The following is a 12,863-nucleotide window of genomic DNA, read 5'->3' as shown; positions in this document are numbered from 1 at the left end:
GGAACAGAAGTTTTTATTTTCCACAATGTTTCAGTTGTTCTAATAACCACAATACAGTGGTTATTAGTATTGGGGTAGTGAATAGTAATGGGGTAGTGAAAACTTTAATATTATCATGATAATGATTTTTAAGAAACATAACAGGTCCTATGTCTAAAGATGAGAAACAGGCTACAATACCATCTTCAGTCACCGGACTGAATGAGTCCCTAACCAACAGGGGCATCACTATGGGAAGACCTGACGTATTTAATTTCTCCAGAGGTCTCTACACAGCTTCAGGTTCTGTTCTTTTGCAGGGCCCCACTTGAAATACTTAAAATTAAAATAGTTAAAATCCTATGTGGCTGATAACTGGAGTAGGAGGGCACCTTGTAACTTTCTGTGGTGAGATGCTGCCCTGCTCAATCCATGAGCTGTATATTTGGAGAAAAGAGAGTTGGTTCTGCTATCCAATAATGTGGTAAAGAAGAATGAGAGGAAGAAAAGGCTGAATAAACACTGGCGTGAAGGAAGAAAACTACTAGTGAGAAAGATGGAGGTTAGAGATGGGGGTATTCATATACAAATACCCCCGCACAAGTGGAGATAATGAGGGTCCAGCCCCATAGGGCCGGATGATCCACTCACCGATGCGTTAATGCCGAGGGTTCTGTGCTATCGTCCTATTGCTCCGGAGATCGTAATCACCAAACCACTCCTGGAAGGAGGTGGGATGACAAGCCTCTCTGCCAGGCTCTGCGATCACAATCCCTGAAGCGATAGGGCAGCAGAGCGGACCCTGCAGCATTAGCGCATCGGTGAGTGGACCATCTGGCCCCATGGGGCCAGACCCTCATTATCTCCACCTGTGCTGGGGTAGGCACCCTTCAGTCGCAAGAGACTATGGTAATGTGCTCTTGAAACGTCTGGTGTGGCTGAGAAGGCCAATTTGAGAGTGACAATCCGTCCCACACTGAAGACAAATACAGTCTGTCCCTGTCCAGCTCCCTGATTATGCTGGTTTTGATACTGCCTCTTTGCCTCAGCCTGCTGACAAAGGGTCTCTTCAAATTTCTCCAGAAGTACGTATACGAATACCCCCATCTCTAGTCCTGTTCATGCAGGCATAACATAAAGTTATGCCTGTGCAAAGGGGCTGGGCAGTACTCCCAGTGACAGGTAACCAAGCAATTCAATTGTAGTATCAGTCACATGATTTCCATTCCCACTATTGTGCCCTGCGCTGGCAGTAACAGTGCTTCATGGATCTTTCTTCTGCCTTGGCATTTTTGCACCTATCCCAGTCATAACACTGAGTAATGCCCACATAGCTAAACAAGAGAGTTGTGGGAGAGAAGTAAGAGAAAAAGCAGACATTAAAGAGAGAAAATGGTGGGCAGTAAGGAGTTTCTAGCCCAGGGAAGCTGATTACATCTGGCAATAAATTAAACAAGTATTATTCATTTTAAAAAAATGTATTAATAAACCCACAACATAGGCGTTAATACTCTATTCCTATATTTGGATTTCTGAGATTTAAACACTGAATTCTCCCCACTCCCATATTCTGCTTTAGATTCTTCTAAAGAAATGTAGAATCAAAGTAAACAAATAGAATACAGCCAGCAATACTTCTTTCAATTAATAAAAGCAAACAATTAATCACCTCCAGTTTCTCTGCAAGAAGCCCTTCAGTGCCCCCAGATCTCAGCCTCATTTGCATTAGCTCATTAATAGCAGACTGGTCACCTAAGAAACAAATGGCAAAATTGAGCTAGCGTCTGATCTACTTTCAGAGCTCATCACATAATGATAATCCAATCTTAGCTTTGAAATAGCACCTCTTGATTCCGAAAGAAATGTAACACTATTAAGAGCACGATAATTTGTATTCTGAATATTTATGCACCTCAGGAAATACTTGCCTTAATGATGCCTAAAGAACACAAGCCAATTTGCAGGTGGAATAAAGGGCTAAGAAAAATGGGTCTGTGGTTCCAATTTGCAACCCACAACAAAATCAAAGGGGTGCACTGAGGGAACGGATAGCCAAACAATGTATTCAAAAGACATGTACAGTCTTGGAGTAAAGTTGCACATTGTACTTTCAGTTAAAAGATAATCAGTGCTATCTATGAAAGGACAGGTCCTCCTGCCCTTTCTCACTGAAAGCTGTTTCAGCTTCCCTCTGTATGGGAAAATATATTGCTATTTCTACAAAAAGATACCTAAAGGAAAAGGTTTAAGAATTTGCCCTATGTGAAAACATTAAGTCATTTTCTTTTTAAAAAATAATAATCTAGGAAAAACTACAGGTGACAATGTGCTACTGAACTTTACTGAAATGATTGGGTTTTGTCCAAATGTATTTTCCCCCACAATCATAAAAGTGAAGGAGAAAGGGCAGGGGTTTGCTGGTAATACTGTAGTATAACCAGGGAATAGTAGTGGACAGTAAACACTGACATAAAACATTGACTACTTCATGATTAAAGGCATACGTACACTCTCATTTTCTCAGGTTAAATTTAGAATTCTCTTCCGTATTTCTAAGTTATTTTTGGCAAGGACAGACTAAGCCCAACAATGAAAGGAAGAATTTCTTCCTTTTCTTATTGTCCTTTTCTAGCAAGGCTTCTAGTCCCTAAAACTTTATTTGGGGGCACTCTAGAGACAGATCATTTCTCTGTTCTGTTGGAGTCTGCTGTTCAATCACATGAAGTCTATTACTGGATCCTGTCCTCCAACAGCAAGAGCTGCTTTAAATCAAAATACCAAGTTGAGGAAGGTTCTAGATAATGAAACATGCAGAGCCACTATGTATATCCATTACTCTACTAGTTTTTTATATAGATCTAACTAGCATGTATTTCCAGAGTTCTTTAAAGATTATCCCCCTCTTGATTTACTTACCAATATTGTAAGCACAATAACGAATATTTGGAGAGATCTCTTCCACTCGTTGATTATACAATATTGCCTGCTCGTCTGTAAAAGCACTAGCTAGCTTTTCATATATGGTTCTGGAACAAAAAGATTAAGGCTTGATATTTAGTATTTTACAGCCCAGTCTGCTGTGCCGATTTCTTTGTTTCAGAATTACTGTTGCAGTGCAGAGCAACTTTTATAAAATCATTTTTAATTTTAATCATATTGCTTAACAGCAGAACAATTTGTTTGGACTTAAAATTTATCAGGAGCGTAAATCTGTACCCAAACACATACAAGAACTACGCATTATAGGTATAACTAGCACTGTACCACAGAAGATTTGATGGAATATTAAAAGAGATAAAATAAAAACCAAACTCACTTGCACTTGTTAAAAGCCTCCATTGCTGCTTTCCATTCTTGGTGCTCAAAGCGGAGCATACCTGTGAGGTAAGCTGTGTATGCCTACAAAAGGGGTGGCCTGTATATTAGTCAGTGCAACAGCACAGTTTCTACAACTATGAACATCAAAAACGTAACTAGGAGAAAACGGGAGACTCCTCAAACTTCATTCTTTTTCATCATCTGCCCATTCAACTACAAGTTCCTTAACATGCACAAATGCCATCAAATACAATAATACATATATACAACCGGATACACTGCACAGATTTTAAATTCATGTTTCAAGTGCTAAGAAAGCATTCAGAAGCCCATAGAAAAGACATTCAGAGTGCCCAGTGTGTGCATGTGTATGTATGAGTGAAGATACACCACCAGAGTTTGTGATGCTGGACAAGTGTTTTGTGCTAGACCACAATACCACCAAGAATAACATTCAAGAAAGTGGAGGAACTTGTGAAACAGAAATATTCTAACTGGCTAACAGAAAAATCAGCCGATCAGCTCTGCCTGATTCTTATGGTTCACAAATCAGTATAAAAAGATTCTAGTTTAGATGTTTTTCTAAACTGGACAAATGTATAAAGAATATTTTCATCAATTATAGTAAGCTGAGATTGATAAAAGCAAACTGAAAGTAGTCTGATGAACTGAGGCTAGGGAAAAAGTGGGATAATTATCCATACCATATCCTGCATGTAAACTCATTTGATTTTCTGGGAAGATAGACAATAAAAGTTGCCACCTAATGTTGTGGGCTTCCTAGAGACCTCACACTGGACTAGTGAGGTTTTAATCTAACCAAAATCCAGATAATAAACCCACAATCTTTTCCGATTCAGGAAAACTATTATTTTATTCTTCTTGTGTTTTTCTTCTGTACTCCACAAAACATACTTTGTCTCAAATGGGAGCTCAGAATTTCTAAAAACTGAAGATCCATCTTCCATAAAATATAAGCTGCCTATTCTCAATTACACTAGTTCATTTCTCTTAGTAGGATTCTTTGGTATACATGGATCCTTCAATAAAGGCCAGTATTCTGTTGCACAGCTCCACCTGCACAATGTGTCACCATTAACAGTAGATTACTGCTAATGAAAATACATCTTTTGGGGGTGGGTTGCAAATGATTCAGGTGCAATGAGACAATACTGCACATACCCCTAAACTAAAAAAGGAGATCTAGCCAGCAGCAATCTCTTGTTGATGATGACATCATTCCTGGTATATGCAAAACTGCACAACTATTCTCTTTAGGATACTAAGTGAAACCATGTTGGACAAGATGTTGAATTCACCATAAGCTTCCCATAGACTGAAAGATTCCCTCCATCAGGCGGCTTCTGATTCAGCACAGCTCTTCTGCTGAGTGAACATGGAAGGAAGCAACTTCTGTGCACCCCTAGTCCTCTACATGTCCTGAAAATTTGCTCCAGAAGGCTGAAGCACCTTCATAACACAGACACACTCTCATCATTAAAATAAAACCCTTGATCAAGCTTAGTATGTGCTAGTTGCCTGGTCTGCTATATGGTAAGGCCTGACATTTCTAAACCATCCTCCATCATTGTATAAATCAATGTACATAAAAATAAGAATAGGTGTATGCATTATATGCCTATATACATATTATCTTTACCTTCATGCCCAGAGGAGTACAAGAGACAACAGCGACTTAAGAACAAACATATAGGCTACCCTGAAATTTTCTCTAGGTCAAACTCAATCAGATCTTACTAAACCAGAGTCTACTGTTACCTATTCTGTGTTCTAATTTCTTTACCAGACCTTGATTAATTTTCTGGCTCAAACTGCACGCCTCTGATTTTTAAAAAGTCTGTTCTGTAACTACAGATCAACCACATATATATTGCACACCCCTGAACTAGTATCTACAAGAGGTTTAATATTATTTATAGTTCAGACTCAAACATTCAATAAGAAAAATGAAGTAAAGCTGCTGGCATATAAGAGTTCTGAAAGCTAATAACCTGAGCTTCTAGCTTGGTCTTGGCATCCACTCGATTGCTTTCACACAGGCGCTCCAACTCCTCTGCATGTTTTACTGCTTTGCGCAGTCGAGACAACAAGTGAAATCGTTTGCGAGGTTCAGTGTTTGCTTCCTGCTTAAGCTGCATAGCATAGCTCCAGGCTCTCTCAGCGTCCATGAGAATCAAGAGCAAGTATCTACAGTGCAAGATAGATAAGGAGCAAAACTATTAATATAAAGATGGTTTGCAAACTAACTTTCTTCTTTTACTTCACCACAGAACAATTCCCATGAAACTAGAGGAAATGTATTTGTTTCTAGACTTTTAAAGCCCTAATCAAGCATCTTGTCTATATACTTTGTTGGAACTATTCAAACTCTACATCAAAACCTGATTTTGTAAATAACAATTGTACCTGTATTTAACAAACTACCTTCTCTGCTGATATGACAGAATTCTGGTAATGTAATTGTGCATCAATAAAATTTTAGTCATCTATCCCACAGCTTCACTGTGGGTAAGACAGGTATAAACTGCTAAACCTGGAGGTGATTCGAGCCTCTTAACGAAGTGGCTACACTTGCTATTTTCAGCTTCCTACACTCTACATATTTCAAGGATCAGCACAAGTCCTTGCACAATTTCACTGCGGCTTCTGTATCACCTCAAGACACACAGAATCAATTCATTTGGTCCCTATATTCCCTGTAATGTGAAAGCCCACTGTTAACCCAGATTTTCTACATAGCAGGTGGCTGTTCTTTACTTTTACATACAAATTAAAATAAGTCACATACAAAGAGGCCCAACAGGGATATGTTATGGTGCTTTTACAGAGCAAAACCAAATGTATAGCAAGGTATTTTTATACTTTCGTGCTCAACTGACCAGAACCATTTTATTGACTAAGCAAAAAATTTTATTTGATCTCTTTCTCTTCATGATGCACACAATTCTCCTAAATGCATCACATTTTTTAAAAAAAATCAATTTATTGATATGCTATTTTCAAAGTGGTTGTACAGGCTTTCAAGAACGGTTTTTCTATGAAATGTGTCTTCCTTCATTACTGCCAGTTTTTCAGTGAAAAATTTAAACAAGGATTGATAAACTGGTGTTTTACTATTTTATTAATATATCACATATTTTAGCACTATTCAAGGCTTTTAACTCTTTTGTTTTCTTGTGTTCTGTCCCTACATCTAATGAATAGCCTGATTTCCTATCAGATACAGAGGAAAACTCATGCACTTCCACCTCCTTCTACAAGGTGGAACAAATAAGCAGAGCACATTGGTCTCCTCTACCTCTGCCTTCAATGTAGTCTGAGCTTAATGTTCCTGCCAAGTGCAGAAGCCAAACCCCATGCCTCCACTCACATCTTGCCTCTACCTTTCAAGATGGGAAACAAAGTGAATTCAGCTGAATTTGGGTTTTGAAGAGGGGCCAGATTCAGCCCTAATTCCTTTGTAGCTCCATGATTTGGTGGTGACTTCAGGCTCACTCATGTTTCTGTCCAACATGGCTAGATCGTTGAACTTTGCATTTAGCCAGGCATGTTTGATCTAATCTGCAGTGTGTCCCACATTCAACATAGCTACTGAACCTCCTGACAGCCACCATGGTATAGTGCAACCATTCTCAACTTTCTTTGGCCATGGCTATAAACACAACATGAAAGAAATACAGGCTGAATCAGGATTGTCTAAATCAGTGGTTCTTAACCTTGGGTTACTCAGGTGTTTTTGGACTGCAACTCCCAGAAGCCTTCACCACCAGCTGTGTTGGCTGGGGTTTCTGGGAGTTGCAGTACAAAAACACCTGAGTAACCCAAGGTTAAGAACCACTGGTCTAAATCACATAATGAACCTTACAAGGTGGTGTGTAAAAAAACTGTTTCCAGTCTGTGGCTCCCTTCAAATAAGCCAGGGCCCACCAGAGGACATATGGCCCCTGTTGAGAATGGCTGGTATAGTGGATACAATGATGGATTAAAACTCAGAAGAACTGGGCTCAAATCACAGCATGGCAATGGATACTAAGAGGCTGGCAGTGGTGGCAATGGTAAATCACTCCTTGAACACCTCACATAGCTTGAAAATCCTCTTAGGATCACCATATGTCAGAAATGACTTAACAGCATATGAAACAAATAGCACCTCCTAATACCTGTTGTCAGATAACAGCTCTTCTGTTACTTTCTTCCCAGTGAACTTATGCCTATTTCCCATCTTGAAGTTGAGGGTTTTTCTGAGCCTTCTTAAGCGGCGGGAGCAGTACCCCCTGGAGTGAAGGAGAATCATAAAAACTGTTAATTCTGATCCACAACAAAACTTTCCTTCTGTTTTACTTCTCTGTATTGTTAATGACATCAAACGGACCAACAGTATCATACCTGTGCTATATAAAAAAGATACAACAAAGAATATTTGAGAAATCTGAAAAAAGCACTAAATTTAAGACATGGCCAAAGAGAAAGACAAGAAAAAAATTGGCAATGTAATACTAATTATATGTTTGATCAAAAAGTTGATTTGTCATCTGTTCTTAAGAGTGGAAGATAGTAGTGAAATAAGAAACATTGAAAATCTGGAAAAATAAGCCACCAATGAAATTGAGATTGTACCACTGAATGAAACCATATTAGAATTATATGAATGAATACCCTGTTTCCCTGAAAATAAGACCTAACCTGAAAATAAGCCCTAGTATGATTTTTAGGATGCTCGTAATATAAGCCCTAACCCAAAAATAAGCCCCAGTTAAGTGAAACCCCACCCTCCACCATTGTGTAGCAATCAGAAGATGACATGACTGTATTTGAATAAATGTAGATTGGTATATATGAAAAAAACAAAACATCCCATGAAAACAAGCCCCAATGCGTTTTTAGAGTAAAAATTAATATAAGACCCTGTCTTATTTTTGGGGAAACACGGTAGGTGTATCTGCTGAATTCTGAGGGTCATATAAGCCAGTTCATACTATGGATTATGTAGGTTGCAGCCCTTTTCTGGCCAATGGAAATAATTCTGGGACCTGGGATGCCCAAGCCACAAGACTATCTTCTTATAAGGAGAAGAGTGTTCCTAGGTTTTGGACTGAGTGCTTTACAGTGCTGAACCTAGAGTATGCCAGTTGTCAAATCTCATGATACCTACAATAATACCTGCAATTATTCTCTTTTGTTACTTTCTTCCATGGTATCCCAATTAGCCAAACAAATAACGCCATTAGTACCAGATTTACATACTTGCCCTAATGCGCGTTCCTAAACAATTGGTTTTCATTAAATTATTCTGTGTAGCCCTCAACATCAAAATATATCGTGCATCAAAACTTGCATTTGTGTATAATTAACATATTATATTAGTGTTAGTATATTCTTAAAATACAGGAAACAAACCAAAAGACAGTTAAACAAAAGAAATAAATTTGATGCAAAGAGGTAAATCCAACTGGTAGCCTTATTTAGAGTAGACCCACTGAATATGACATACTGAAGTGCTAACATACCAAAATACCAATTATCAAATTGGTCTATCCGAACTGGAATTAACTGTATTAGGCAAAAAATCTAGTTAGGCAGAATGTCTTTGCAGATTTTCTCTAAAGCTGATCTTTTCTGACAGCTGAAACAAACAACATGTATACAGATTTAGTGACACTAGCAAAAGCCAAGGAAATTATGGTCTACCAATAACTTCCATGGATTGCTCTTTGCATACTAACCTGTATCTCTGAAAATCACCGTGCCGTAATCCATGCTGCTGCTGTGATTCCTTAACAATCTGAAGAACTAAAGAACTTGTTATGGAAATTTTGGAAAGTTTCTTAGAAATATGCTATTATAGTTATAATGCATTTGTTACTTCAACAGAAAACATGAAAGTGGTTATAGCAAAACTTGATTGAGTGGCAGACATTTTCACCCCACACATGTAAAAGTTCATATTCCTAAAACCAGACAAAATTGTGTCCAAGAACATTCACATTAAAATATAGCAACTAGTCTTTAAGGAGTCACAACATTTTGTCTTTATTTTTCAATTTTGTTTTGTTTCTGCCTGACATACAGCTGTAGATGTCCTTATTGTTTCCTTCACTCACTATATCAGGAAAAACTTCCTGTTAGAATAGTACAACAGTGGAACCAGTTACCTTGGGAGTTGGTGAGTGCTCCAACACTGGAGGCATTCAGGTAAAACTTAGATAAGCACCTGGCAGATATGCTTTGATTTTATTTCTGCATTGAGCAGGGAGTTGGACTTGATGGCCTTGTAGGCGCCTTCCAATTTCACTTTTCTATGATGAACTGCCACCAGCACAGGACATGGAGTTCCTAAGACATCTTTGTCTCTGTGTTGTTGTGGCTGGGATACACTTTCATGTCCAGATACAGTGCTATGTAAATTGATAACACCAAGTGTAATATTTTATTTTATCAAGAAACTCAGAAGTCATAGCCAAACACTACAAATACATGTCACTGCATCTTTTTATTGTAATGATGTAATTACTATCCAGCACATGCAATAGGATGACTGCTATGTCATGCCTGAAAGTGTAAATCAGTATTTCATTAGCTCTTTATCAGTTTCAATGATCTTATTATAATAGAAGTGTGTATACACTCAACATGGAAAAACTGCTATAAAAATACATCTGATAACATAAAAGACTCAGGGCCCCACTCCTTGCCATGCAATCTTTAAGCAGAAATCTTGTTTCCAGCTTAAAACGTGTGTCTATAAATTGCACAAAGGGTTTGCATTTTGACATTCTTTTTTCATGTACAGACATGACTACATTTTCTTGCCAGAGCAGTCTAATGCAAATCCAGGTGGAGTTAAGACAACTCATGTTATCTAAATCGCAAAACCCAGAATTAGGTTTCTATTCCATCTCACATCGACAAAAACGGTCCCACCCCGATGTTTGTTAACCTCCACTTCTAAGAGTAGGGCTTGATCCTTCACGCTCACCCAACCCTTCTTAAAACCACGAGCACCGCCTTTGTGATCTTGTTTCCTTCTGCCTGGATTTCAGCCAAAGGCCAGCAACCACAACCCAAGTCCCGGAGAGGGGGGGGGGGCAGTTTGGGAAAGGGATGGGAAGGCAGTCGGGAGAGGGGGGGTCGGCTTTCCTCAGGCGAGGAGGCCGGGGCAACATGGAGCACTCGCTCCTTAGCTGAAGTGACACGTCCCCATTACCAGTCCCAGCCCCCGTTACTTGGCCAGCAGGATACTCTCCAGGCCCAGGCTATCCCCAAGGTCGCCCGACTTCGGCTTTTCATTCTCCTTATTCTCCTCGAGGCCCGCTGCGGAACCGCCACTGCCGCCAGAGCCCCCACCTCCTCCGCGGCCGCCGCTTGTGCTACCCCCTCCTCCTCCTCCTCCTACGCCGCCGCCACCGGCCACCTGCCGCTCCGCCGCCATCTTGCTCCAGTTCCGCTTGCGGCGCGGAGCCTCACGGGATGGGAAAGGGGCGTGGCCCAAATGGCCATGCGCAGAAGCCATGGCCGCTGAGTCAGCCGGAAGGAAAGGCGGCGGCGAGCTCGGCTTTTGAAAGGGAGGCGCTCAAGGAAGGTGGGCGCCTTCGTCTCGTTGGTCTCTGCACTCGCCAGCTGGTTGACGGAGCGGTCCGCCCCTGCCTCTCAATACCCTTCCCTGCGTATTTGGGCAAAGGAAATGGTGATTGCCAGAGTTCTAGTTAGGTTTTTTTTTTCCGTGTGCATACCAATAGGGCATTTCTGAGGAAGCAGTCTTAATAATAAAGTGCTGGATCGCTCTCTCTGGCCGGGTAGCCAGAGGCTGTGCCTCCCTGCCAAGGGGCTGGACTCGATGATCCCGAGGGCCCCTCCCGGCTCTGCTCATAATATTCCTGTGCCCTCAAATCAATTCTGACTTTTGATGACCCTCTTCAGGTTTTCTAAACAGGTATGGGGTGCCTGTTCAGGTGCGGCATTACGGAGCTAAGAGAGAGCCTTCATCTTCCGTGGAAATGTGCTGCAGAAAGTATGCCAGGTTTGGCAAAGCCACCTCTGGTGTATTTATTTAACGGTATTGTTCTCTCTCAGTGCATTTCTGTGTTAGAAAACTCTGCTCCTGTTGGATTTCTGCCTGTTGCGTTCAGCTGAAGGCACGCGAACTGGAAACAGAAAATACGCCATTCGTTGTTCTGGGGGACTGTTGTGGAACATGGGATTTAGTAATTCTGCCCCTGGCACCATCCTCTGTAGCAAAATAAAAATGGATATATTTAACCACTTGTACCTCAGAGGATCCCTACGAATCCAGCGAGGATTCTACTTTATTAAATGGCTTGTGCTGTTTGGCGGATGTTTCTCCGTGGTGCAATGATAAATTTGCAAGGGTAAGTGCTATCAGTCCCCATTGACAGTTCCCCACATAAGGAGAGTTAAAAATGCAGGCAGCTGGACGAATGTGTGTCAGTAAATGGGAAGCCGTTCGTTACTTTTTCCTAGTGTGGGGTAATGGATTAAGTGATGGGCTAGGACTCGGGGGAATCTGGATTCAAATGTTTATTTGTATTTATTTAATATATTTTTACCCCACCTTTCTCCTTAAAAAGGATCCAACACAGCTTATATCATTGAAATACAATAAAGTTAAAAACAGTGAGTACTGTATACAAATACTGAAGGATGAAACAAATGCCACACTAAAATACAGTAAACAAAACACATTCAAAACAGTAACGCACAACCATCCATTTAATAACTCCACAAGAGTTATTCTCTTGCCTCAAGAGAAGGGACTTTGCCTGCTTGGGGAAGGACTGCAAAGATGGGGCCTGCCTGGCCTCCAGTGGGAGGGAGTTCTGAATACCCCTCTAGCCATGGAAACTCATGGTGGGCTGGTGGAACTGGGTAGTAGTAGCAGCAGTAGTATCTGTTGTTAGGTTTTCCAGGTATAAACTACTCAGAAGTGGTTTATCCTTCTCTTCTTTTGTGAGCTCCCTGGGACTGTGTAGTTTGCCCAAGGCCACACAGGCTGGCTGTTTTCCCAGAAGCCACAGCGGGGAATACAAGCTCCCAACCTCTGGCTCTGCAGCCAGATACTGTACCTAATTCTCTGAGCCATTCAGCCAGTATGTATAGATACCGAGGAAGTTGTGCACACCGAAATACAACAGTCTTTAAAGCACTACAGTGTGTTTGGTGTTGTGTCATACACTTCCATGAAGGAACACAACTGTTTCTTTGTACAAAGCAAGACACAAGATAACAAACTGTTACATTTCAGTGTGAGCTTTTATGGAAGAGCCAGCCTATGTGGCCTTGGGCAACCTGCACAATCCCAGGATGCTCTCAGAAGAAAGGAATGGTGAATCACTTCTGAGTACTTCCTACCTAGAAAATCCTGAAAAGGGTCACCTTAAGTCATAATTGATTTGATGACAAATATTTATTAATTATAATTTACACATAGCCTCATGACCAAGTGAGGATACAGAAAATAGACTATTAACTGCACTGTTAATTTGAATTGCTAATTCAGAATGAAAAGAATAAAGGATGTACAAAGGAAA

The 12,863-nt window shown here is 40.5% G+C and overlaps 1 protein-coding gene across 1 annotated transcript in view; it reads right to left on the bottom strand.

Annotated features, from left to right (window-relative positions):
- Window positions 1–10,786, bottom strand: part of SRP68 (signal recognition particle 68) — a 29,048-nt gene extending 18,262 nt beyond the window's left edge. The window contains exons 1-7 of the mRNA XM_020813226.3: window positions 10,558–10,786; window positions 9,042–9,108; window positions 7,479–7,592; window positions 5,310–5,505; window positions 3,296–3,378; window positions 2,896–3,005; window positions 1,649–1,731 (exon numbers count right to left, since the gene is read on the bottom strand). Of these exons, the coding sequence (XP_020668885.3) occupies window positions 1,649–1,731; window positions 2,896–3,005; window positions 3,296–3,378; window positions 5,310–5,505; window positions 7,479–7,592; window positions 9,042–9,108; window positions 10,558–10,747 (843 nt within the window). The 5' untranslated portion in view covers window positions 10,748–10,786. The remainder of the gene's footprint in view (window positions 1–1,648; window positions 1,732–2,895; window positions 3,006–3,295; window positions 3,379–5,309; window positions 5,506–7,478; window positions 7,593–9,041; window positions 9,109–10,557) is intronic.
- Window positions 10,787–12,863: the final 2,077 nt, after the last annotated feature.

The sequence above is a fragment of the Pogona vitticeps genome, chromosome 2, assembly GCF_051106095.1.
Source record: "Pogona vitticeps strain Pit_001003342236 chromosome 2, PviZW2.1, whole genome shotgun sequence".
NCBI classification, from domain to species: Eukaryota; Metazoa; Chordata; class Lepidosauria; order Squamata; family Agamidae; genus Pogona; species Pogona vitticeps.
The sequence above is the reverse complement of the archived record's forward strand: the minus strand, read 5'-3'. Positions and strand labels throughout refer to the sequence as shown.